At 38.0% G+C, this 11,603-nt stretch overlaps 1 protein-coding gene across 16 annotated transcripts; it reads right to left on the bottom strand.

The window, feature by feature from the left end:
• Positions 1–205: 205 nt before the first annotated feature.
• zfyve27 (zinc finger, FYVE domain containing 27) lies at positions 206–10,792 on the bottom strand. 16 transcript variants are annotated; one of them, XM_077245844.1, is made up of 15 exons: positions 10,603–10,745; positions 10,481–10,512; positions 9,814–10,044; positions 8,935–9,005; positions 7,531–7,717; positions 7,355–7,450; positions 6,250–6,362; positions 5,936–6,057; positions 5,742–5,813; positions 5,045–5,065; positions 4,122–4,175; positions 2,294–2,435; positions 1,605–1,651; positions 1,432–1,513; positions 206–1,342 (listed from the first exon to the last, which is right to left on the bottom strand). In XM_077245844.1, the coding sequence occupies exons 3-15, from the start codon at positions 10,041–10,043 to the stop codon at positions 1,275–1,277; spliced, it is 1,305 nt and encodes a 434-aa protein (XP_077101959.1). In that variant the 5' UTR covers position 10,044; positions 10,481–10,512; positions 10,603–10,745; the 3' UTR covers positions 206–1,274. The 16 variants fall into 16 exon arrangements, with proteins under 16 accessions (XP_077101959.1, XP_077101958.1, XP_077101967.1 ...); XM_077245843.1 differs by lacking the exons at positions 5,045–5,065; positions 10,481–10,512 and adding an exon at positions 5,239–5,259 and having other exon boundaries at positions 10,719–10,782; XM_077245852.1 differs by lacking the exons at positions 4,122–4,175; positions 5,045–5,065 and adding an exon at positions 5,239–5,259 and having other exon boundaries at positions 10,603–10,778.
• Between the last annotated feature and the right edge of the window lie 811 nt (positions 10,793–11,603).

Raw genomic sequence — 11,603 nt, forward strand, 5'->3', positions numbered from 1 at the left:
CGATCTCGACACGAGAAGTTGCGTTCTCCTGAGGAGGTAACCATGGAAGCAGTGCCGTTAATGCCTTTAAATGTCTTTTTAAATAAATGGCGGTTAGAGACAACTGTGCAAAAGGCGGCAAACACGGTTTTAATTGCGCGAGAAGAATCTCAACAACTTTTAGGATTAGGCAAAACTTCCTCAATGAAACTCCACACAGCAAAACTTATATTCAGATTTTTTATTACTGTAACAGTAAATTCAACCAAAGAAACAGTGTAGTATGGATAACTTGCCCAGCAGATTTGAATTTATGTTTAAATAACAGTAGTAGGACATTCATAGCTCTATAACCGTTAATACTCTGGTTTTACATTCCACCATAGCTTAAAGACAATCAGACGGAAAAATAAAACAATGACACGAACATAGCTCATTCTTTCAATAACAATGTGAAGAGGAGAATTATTGAAGACAAGTTATTTGCTGATAGACTAATATGGTAGCTTTTGATTATTATAAATGGTTACTGAGGATTTCCCACAAAACAAAGATACATTTATAAATTAAAATTTATTCCAGATAAAAAATAAACCACACAAATAAATTATATAATCAACAATCACGGGTTAAAGCAGGTAAGCAGCTGGCAGAAGGTTTAGGAATCGTAACAGGAGTTAAGTCAACAGGTTTATGAGAGAAATAAAATGAATTTTCTTCATAAACCAATGATTTCAGCTCAACTAATCAGATTTGAAATTACGTGAAACAATATAAACCTTCTGAAATGCTCAGATCCAACATGACCAACATCATTTACATGGTCTTGTTTTCCTTTATACGATGATATTATATCATAAATGAACAGGGCCCTGGATATTAACCTGATGTCCCACCAGGGCTAAAGTTCTTGAAAGTGATCTTATAATAAGGGTTGATGAAACTACAGCATCTGATACCGCAGCAAGGTGAGATCCAAGTAAACCAACCAATCTTGATATATTAGAGTTGACTGGGAAAAGCAGCATATTCCAAGAAAAAGGTCACCCTTTAACGCAAAGGGAGAGGGTCACGAATTTTAAACAGAGAAAATAAAACTCTGAGGAACCGCAGGAAAAGTGTTGAAGAAACCGAAAAGGTAACATAAGCAGCAGGATGTTGGTTCTCCATGTGAAATGCTCCAGATAGAACGAAAGAAACATCAAGAATCACTGAAGCCGCCATCTTGTGGTCCACTCCTAGTTTCTTTTACAGGATTGCAATGGTGGAAGATTTTTTCAGGATGATGACCAATCCTACTTGGTGCTGAGGAAAGTATTGCACATAGAACAAACAAACACAGTCTCTCTTTGGGCTTCAGGAGCTAAAGATTCAGAGAGAGAGAAAAAGCACAGAGTGTAAAACCATCTGAAATAAAACATTCTTTGCCAAATTCACAGGTTCCACTCATACCTGTGGCTCCCATACTGGATTTGAACACTTTATACGAGCAACAGCGGGAACAACAACTGGCACCGCAGTTACTGCAGTTTCTCTAGAAAAATAAATTGGTTATCGGTGAAACAACATCACACACAGTTGAAATGTGAAAGCATGTTCAACGGAAAGAGGATCAGAAGCCATACCCTCTTCTTTAAAACAGAAAATGCTGAATTGCACTGGAAACAGTTTCCTGAGGAAGGACAAAAGATAATACGGTTATAACGAGAGACACAGTCATGTAAAGAAGAAACGACATCCTTTGGAATTCTATGGTTTTATGTATCAGGAAATAATAAAGTATCATCTGGTCCTCAGTGGGTCTTAAATTAGGTAAATACAACCTCAGATAAGCAACAACAAATTACAAATCAATGGGAGGCCATCTGTCCCGACAGCTAAAGCTTGGCTAAAACTGGGTCATGCAACAGGAAAATGATCCCAAGAACACCAGAAAATCTACAACAGGTCTGAAAAAGCAATAATCAAGGTGTTGCAATTCCAGACCTAAACCTGAGTGAAATGCTGTGGTGGGACCTTGAGAGAAGCTGTGCGTAAAAAAATGCCCGCAAACCTCAATGAACTGAAGCAACGTTCTACAAGCTATTAAATCATAGTTTGTCACACATGGCTTCTCCATTTCATCTTTATTTATTGACAGTGTAACATGTCATGTCTTGTTGTTCATCTGAGGTTGTATTTTGACCTGCTAACGTCCAGATGATTTTTTATTATATCCTGATACGTAAAACCAACTCAAAAGGGTGTACTTTCTTTTTCACATGACTGATAATAAAGAATGTTAAAAACCAAGTATAAAGAGATCCATAGTAACCGGTGGCATTGGTAGGGACCCGCTTGCGCAGTTTTTCAGTAAGTTTGGACACTTTACTGCGGATGGGCTCGTTTCTGCTCAACAACCCGTTATCAGAGATGGTGTCAAACTCAGGAACAACAGAAGACACGTCCTCGTCATCCTACCCGACATAAACACATATACACAGAGATAAATTAATCATATTCAACTTCTGTAGAGATGAGAAGAGACAGATCTGAACCCATTAGCTCTCATGTTCAGCTTGACACCAAAAGATCTTCCACTTCACCTTCACATGACAAAACCTGCACACAACCTTCCAAAATACCCCTGACACTGACATATATGGGTCAATGATGGTCATATTTAATCATTAAATGATTAAATAATCATCTGAATCCACATATTTAACAATGAGCATTCTTTAAATATATCATTTCAAATTCAATTTAAAGTCTTTAAACAGTCAGTCAAACTACACTCAGGTATAACGGTCTTAAATTGACAGTTCACCCAATAATGAAAATTGTCATTAATTACTCTCCTCTTGTCTTTCCAAACCCGTAAGACTTCCTATCGTCTTCGGAGCACAAATGAAGATATTTTTGATGAAATCTGAGAGATTTCTGTCCCTCCATTGACAGTCTACGCAACTACCAGTTTCAAGCCGCATAAAGGTAGTAAAGACATCATTAAAGTAATTATTTTATGTAGCGACATGTGTGCTTTGTGTAAAACACACAATTTTCCACTTTATTTACAAAATATTAATTTCCAAACGCGTGTGAGGTTTAACCACCGAAGTCACAGGGATTACTTTAATAATGTCTTTACTATCTTTCTGGGGCTTGAAACTGGTAGTTGCGTAGACTGTCAATTGAGGGACAGAAATCTCTCAAATCTCAGGAAAAATATCTTAATTTGTGTTCCGAAGATTAACTAAAGTCTTATGGGTTTGGAACAACAGGAGAGTGAGTAATTAATGACAGAATTAGCATTTTTAGGTGAACTATCCCTTTGAGTAAGTGATCAAAATATATTTCATCCAATTTGACCTTTTTATTATTTGCACATTAAATAGCATGACCCAAAAAAACATGGATTCATGATTCACAATATATTTAAAACATTCCTTGAAAATGGTTCGGAAAACATATGAACATGGCACATGAGTTTTACACCAGTTCATTCTTCAATGTGTCATTGACCCACATACATACATCAGTGCACTTTACTTTTGACGGCTCACTGTCCCCGTGTGAAGGTTTTCTCTCGGTGTTAGTTCTGTTCTGTATGTAGAGGGCTCTGGGTTTAGAGATCAGATTTACTCAAGTCATTACAAACAGCACAATCCCTCCGCCTGGAGCGGCACATGTGGCGACTTCTGTAAATCTGACCCCATGTTTGTTGCCGCTGAGCTACACTTCCGATGACTGGCGGGAGGTCTCAGATTTCTGTGCCCTACAGCACTTAATACCATTATAACACCACAAGCCCTCCAAATACAGGCTCTAGTGAACGTTGGGCACGTTTCAGGTCAATCATCAATTCAGATGCCAAATTCGTGAATGCATTTTGTACCTCTTAAATGGACAATAAACAGCCCAACTCCTCACTATGATTGTTAGTGGACATTCCCAAACATTTTCAGCATGAGTTTGAACCTCACAAAAGAAATAGTGTATTAATCAACCTTAATCTGAACCTGAAGAAAGTGTCACCGAGTAACCATTTCCTGTGACATCACTGTTAATAGAAACCACCGAAATGAATGAAGGCATGAGGGGTGTGTGGTTAGAAGTTAGGACACCTAGAGATCATGATTGACAGGCGTGTGTATGGGCACCTTACGGCCTCTCCATCTCCGAATCTTTGGTAGCAAATAGGGTACACGCCACACCTACATTCAAAACACGGGCCGGACACTTTTACAACAGTTATGACCCTTGTAACAAAATACATTCCATTATTATTCTTTAAAAAAGAATTAGGTCTGGATTTTCATGTTTCATCAAGTGAACACTTGACCCATTAATTCTAATTCGAACTCTTACTATTCTATTTTTATTCTATCAACTTATTTTTTACTTTCAACTTTAAAAAAACTTGCTACATGTACTGTGCTTGACTAACTGGAACGTGTCACAGCACTTACATATTGATGATTTGATGGATTTTACTGTTCTCCTCATTTGTAAGTTGCATTGGATAAAAGTGTCTGCTGAATGATTAAATGTAAATGTATTTGGACTTCATGAGTTAAATGAGATGCATGTGCATTTAAATTCATAACTGAACACATAGTCAAGACACACAGATGAATCTCATAAACACAAATCCAGGTCACATTTCACCCCATATTCAAAATTAAATAAATTATATTCTACTTAAAGAAAATGAAGAAGAAAACAAAAAACATTACAGTAAGGAGTGCATAATTATCACAAAAAGAATGTGAAATAAACTATTGGTCCTGGAAAAGCGCATAATTTTTGTTTAGCAAAATTTTAGGGTGAAGTACGACACAGACATTTCTTGACAGGTTCTGTGAGATGCATCCTACATTTGGAGACTAAAATCTAACAATCATACACTAATATCCACATCTTTAATACATAAACACGTGCACATGCATTCAGAGCATTTACATTGATGCAAAAACATGCGCACACACACAAAGACAGTTCAGTCCAGGATGTTTCTTCACTCGGTTAGAGCTACTGACGGTTTACTCAATTACGAAATGCTCTCAGTTACTGTATTACTCACCACTAAAGCCAGAGGAGTTTCCTTGGAGAGCAGAGTACAGGTCAGAGGTCAGGCATGTACACACACACAACTTAATCGAACTGGTTAATGAGAAGGCTGATATCTAAACTCATGTTCACACACACAAACACAATATTTGCACACAGACTATGTTAATGCTATAAGTCTCCACAACACTAGAGGGAGCTACTTACCGGCAACACAAGCTGAGATTCCTTAAGTAGGCAAACAGCAGAAATGGGAGAACATGTCAGAAGCAGAAAACAGACAGACAGACACACACAGATAGATAGATAGACAGACAGACAGACAGACAGATAAAGGCACAGACAGACAGACAGACAGACAGACAGACAGACACAGATAGATAGATAGACAGACAGACAGACAGATAAAGGCACAGACAGACAGACAGACAGACAGACAGACACAGATAGATAGAGACAGACAGACAGACAGACAGATAAAGGCACAGACAGACAGACAGACAGACAGACACAGATAGATAGATAGACAGACAGACAGACAGACAGATAAAGGCACATACAGACAGACAGACAGACAGACAGACACAGATAGATAGATAGACAGACAGACAGACAGATAGATAAAGGCACAGACAGACAGACAGACACAGATAGATAGATAGATAGATAGATAGATAGATAGATAGATAGATAGATAGATGTTTTCTGACCTCTATAGCGTCTTTAAACTCATCGTCAGGCTCCGCCTCCTCAGCCTCTTCTATGTTGCCTGGTGAAAGATCCTGAAGAGGAAGTACAACCCCAGAATTAGTCAATCTGGACTCTGAATGACATCTGGATTAGTAGCACAGACAGGAAATAACCCGTCATCCAGATGTTTTTTACAGTTGTAGTGTGTTTTCACCTCCACACTGGATGGAGTGGGCGTGCGTTCCAGCAGGATAGCCTGATCTGGGTCACACGGTTCGGTTTCCTCCATGGGCTCCATCCGACTCGGGTGAACAAACTCCTTCAGCTCCAGAAGAACTAGAGGGAGAGAAAGGATATTAGGTTTAAATGTCTAGCTTAATGAACCTGTATATCTTCATTTATATTTGACTATCAGTGTAACGTCTGGTCCACACTGCAGCTTCCTCTGGTCAAGAAACGCCCACTCAGACAAGAGACCACATGACCAAATGTACAGTTTTATATTGACATTCCTGAGGCTTTACTGACCTCTGCAGAAGTCTCTGTTCCACAGGAAGAGGGCGCTGTTGAGCACAGACAGACTCAAACCCACCGGGACCGCACACAGCAGGAAAAGCGCAGTCAGGAGAGAACCGTAAAACCTACACACGAACACACACACACACAACAACAACAACATTTATCATATCACAGAAGACATTCCCCAAACACGTGCTAACCAATCACAGCACATTTAAGTAAGAGGGGCTTCATCGAAAACAATCAAGCATGTAAACATATTCTAGTACGCCACCAAAACAAAATCTGGACTCTGTTCAAGGGCATAATAGCACCCTTTAAAACTCAGGGGACGCGCCGTCTGACATCCAGCTCTCTGTGCTTGTGCCCATCTTACTTTTGGGCAATTTAAATTAGTGCTGGACAATGATGATCGCATCTAAAATAAAAGTTTGTGTTTTTATATAACATATGTGTGTGAGGGCTCTGTGTATAATTATTTTGTATATACAAATACACACACATGCATGTATATATTTAAGAAATATTTGCATGTATATGCTGTATATATATTTATATAATACAGTGTATATATATATATATAAATTTTACATATAAATAAAAAAAATCTTAAATATATACATGCATGTGTGTGTATTTGTATATACAAAATAATTATACACAGAGCACTCACACACATATGTTATATAAAAACAAACTTTTATTTTGGATGCTGCACTAGTGGTAATTAATGCTAGCAACAGGCTAAAACATTCTAGAAAGATTTTTTGACTTTTTCCTGAGTAAAACCTTCAAACTTCAAGCTTTTCAAAGTTATTTGAAACTTTCCGACCTGTCTTTATCAAGCCAACATCAAAGTTTGTCATCAAACTTTACTTATTAAAAATATTCAAATAGAACTTTAAGAATATATCATATCATATTATTATCATCATTTTATTTAATGTTTTTGTGGACAGTGGTAGTTAGTTTTGACCTAGTTATCACAGTTTCACTGAAGTAACAATAAAGTACAAAAAATTTGCAATTTTGGCAGCAACTCTGATTACCATGGTACATTTTCACAAAGGAAGATCAGAACTGGTAATTATGGGTGCATCTGTGCGATACTCACATGGAGGACACGGCGTGGCTCTCCCAGTGAAACACTTTATACACAGACTCTGCACACACACACGCCTGGGTCAAAACGTCATCTATCCGTTTCAGCCTGTAACACACACACAAGCCTTCATCTCTCAGTCTCAGTGCTGACGTCATAACTCGCACGCCACAGTCCTGCTCACTCACATGCCCTTGACCTCCAGCATGGCCTCCTGTTTGCTCATGTGGACCGTCTGCAGGTCTCGCCGCTGGACCGCATGGTGTTTCTTCCTCTGAACCGCCACCTCACTGGTCGCGCCCTGGCAACGGTTGCCGAGGTAGCCCAGCAGAGCCGGAGCAGAGGCCGCCATCAGTAGCAGAGAGACCCACGCGCCTGCAGACACAGGGACATTTGTGTTGATCTTCTCTTTATTCTGCATCTCTCGTAATGACTCGATTCGGATTTGTAAATAACAAGCGCTAATCTGTATAATTGACTGTTATAGCATCTCTCTTCTAGTTTCATGTTAAACTTCTCACTCTACGCTTTTTCTTCTCACCTAATACAATAATTTAAAGGTAAATCAATATTTAATGTATGTTTGTTTATTGTTTTGGAAAGCAGACGTGTAATAAGCCTGATGAAAATGTAATCATATTGATATTAGCGCAAAAAACATTTTCAGCTTTCCGTCCTTATCGCTCTCATATATATTGTTTGTGTTTATATTAATGCACTGAAATGTTATGTAATAAATCAACTGTACATGCAGGAGAAGGTAAGCAACTAAAGATCATCTTTACCCTGGATTGCCTGACATTAAATATTTCAGAATTAGACAGAATCTAAAAAAGTTTGTTTTTAGTTGAGTATCATCTTTGACGCATCAGGCTTTTATGGCTCATATAGTGAGAATATGTAGGTGAAAAAACACCTCAGTTTTATTTAGAGGCCCAAACTGAATTTGGTGCAGTTGCTGATATTTATATTGCCAACAGTAAGACGAATGTCTGAATGCTTGTAATGTAAATCAATCTTTATAATAGTATAATAGACTACTTACATAAAATGCATATAAATATGAGTCGTCACCTTACATCTGATGATATTAATTGAAATTCTTAGTTTTATGATCAAAGCTCTATAGTTTTAAAACATATAATGCAATGCAATTCAATGATGATTGAGAGATGAACAAAAAAACCTTCCTCAAAAGCCTAATGATCATATTTGATACATTTGAACATGATTTTTTTTTACGATAGTTAAGAAACAGTTAAAAGTTCAGTTAAGAAGGCGTTCTTCTTGAAATATTGCTAGCAGTAAAAAGCTATTCTGATTATATATTTCACAGCAAAAGACACGTGAACCATGAGCTGAATTAGGGGGACGATTATACAACTTTACTAAAACCATTTACTTGCTAAAAGAATAGAAAGCATCAGTCAGACGATAGAAGGCATGTAGTAGATTGAGTGCAACAGGTTTTATCAATGAACATTTAAAGGCCTTAGAAATGTGTGTATTACGTATAATACAGTCGCCTTTACAGTGTTAACTATAATTTGTGCACATGAACGCGTAATTTCCGGCATCTCATGGAGTCTCACCTTCACTCAGCGTGAGGAAGAGGATGTTGAGCAGAACGCAGCTCGACAGGGAGAACAGCGGCATCCTCCACCTAAAACACACAGCATCAGAGCTGAATACTGGGACACACAGCAGCAAAAACAACTCACAGATGCGTTTCATAACTGGCTGGAACAAGAATAAAAGCCTTCTGATGAGAGTCACATGATACAGTCACCAGGATAGGGTTGCACCAGCCGTTCGTGAGTTCTTCAGCCCACACTAGAAACTTAGCAACTACTAGCTAGTTTGTGACTAACTCTGTACTTTATTTTGTTGCACCATTAGTTCGTAAGGCTCAATGTAGCTAGTAGGTCGTAAACTCTCAGAAAAGTAATGCGTAGCCGCATATTATGATATTTAGCCTCGATGATCCAATAGCAGCCTTCAAATACGTGAGCAGAAATTGTTTAAATGCTGGGAATTTCAGTTTATCCTTCATTCTAACTTCTTTTGCCTCATGTAACTAACAGTACAAATAAGTGTCCATTAAATACGACACTTAATCATGACATAAGTGTTTTTATATGTAAATAACATTCAGAAATTGTATTTAAAACGAATTAATAAGGATAAATAAATAAATAATGATACAAAAAAAACAGCATAAGAAATAACATTTATTGATTATGACTGATTTAACACGGACCGATGGGACAGATGCACACAGCGCCGCGGGTTCAAGTTGATGAGCCGCTAACAAACATTATCATATACCGGTATGTTTAAAGAATTGAAGTCTGTAAAAGAAAAGCTTATTGATGCAGTTTAATCTGTCTGCTATTTTAACCGTTACTCCCGATCGGAGGCTTCCCTTAATACTTCAGTTGTCAGTGTGACTTGTAAGGGCCGTGTCTCACCCGAGCAGGAACCGCAGCACCTCCAGCGTGTCTGTGACGGGCTCCAGGAAGATGGCCATCCGCTTGAAGCAGATCACCATGTTCAGCAGGTCAAAGGTCAGCGCTCTGGGGCTGCCCAGCTCAGAGGCGCTGCCTATGGAGGACGAGTCCTTGGCGGGAAGCTGGGTGAGTTTGGCCCGATCGCTGCCCATCTGCGGGAGCTCATGAGGAGAGGAGGCTGTGCACTGCATGCTGGGAGATCAGAGAACATCAACACTGTGTTTATCTCTGTACAAACATGACAGTCAAGACATCTGTGGATGAAATTAAATCTGATGCATGCCAAAAAGGGCTAATTTAAATATTAATCAGATCAGCAATGTCAAATCCAGTTGACTTATATATTATTGTGAAGCTGCTTTGAAACAATGCAATATATAAAGAATTATATAAATAAAGGTGAGGAGATTTGACTGGATCTCAACCAGAAAAAACACAGCTGATGATTTAAAACATGTGAACAGAAGTAAGAGTCATTTCAATTGATGTTAAACTGATTTTAACCCACCTGATGACCGGGTTTAAAACAATAATACGTTAACTTATATAGTATGACAATAATAAAAGGTGTATATCAATGAAGACGTCATATAAACATCAACCAGAAGAGAATACAACAATGACATACCTTTAAATCCTTCAAACAGTGTCTTATGCCCACTACAGAGTCATTAAACAGTCTTTAATGTTAAAAAGGATGGATAAATATTAGAATATTTCACTTTTAAACATATAAACGCGCTTTATTACCGCCTGTCCACCGAGTTCTGCTTCAGCAATCCGCAGGCAGAAGTGTCTTTAATGTTGATAAGGATGGATAAATATTAGAATAATTCACTTATAAACATATAAACGCGCTGTATTACCGCCTGTCCACCGAGTTCTGCTTCCGCAATCCGCAGGCAGAAGTGTAGATGTCAGAGCGCGATGATTGAGTGTCAGGAAGAGGAGAAGAGCGCCGATCACATCGATCAGATTTATTCGGTCATCCCAGAAAACCCAGTAAATAGAGGACACTTTTTTCAGCATCAACATTATATCTGTTTTTTTATTCTATTATTTCTTCTATTTGTGTGTTCTGTGACAATTTAAAGCTTAACTTATTTTCTTAGATGACTAAAGTAATGTTCACTTATGTTATTGTTGCTCGGGTTATTTTTTCCGGCTATAATCTTAATGGTTAGTTTTGACTGTTTGCTGAGATTGTGTAGCATATATCTGAGCATATTCACAATTAATGTCACTCGTTCACTCCATTTCAATTGGAAATTTACAAACATCTATAATTCTGAAGCCATTCTTCTGTTACAAGAGCAAATATCGCTGACTTTTGTCTATAAGAAACAATCTAATTAGCCTAATTTACATATAAAAATGGCATGTTTGTGCTGAAAGGAATGACTGATTCAGTGTAAATACTCCTATAGCACTGGCTGTTTCTGAAGAGATAAAGGCTAACTCTTTCTGATGTGATCATGTGATGACACAAATCTGCACCTTAATCATAACCATTTGACTTTCACACACACCAACACAAAGACAGAACAATAATAATGTGACAATGGCAAATATCCTCTTCAGATGAGCTTCAATCAAATCTCAGGAAGACTTTTGACAAAGACATTAAAAGCATCATCATTAAACTCTATTAAACATCCAGTTCTCCGAAACACAGATGAAACTCAGCTCTGAAGTTCATTACTATTAATGTAGTAATTGTGATGAGCTGCTCACTTCGAGATGACTGATAA

Source organism: Siphateles boraxobius, unplaced genomic scaffold, assembly GCF_051911475.1.
Source record: "Siphateles boraxobius isolate OS27281-9 unplaced genomic scaffold, OSU_SipBor_1 29, whole genome shotgun sequence".
Lineage (NCBI taxonomy): Eukaryota > Metazoa > Chordata > Actinopteri > Cypriniformes > Leuciscidae > Siphateles > Siphateles boraxobius.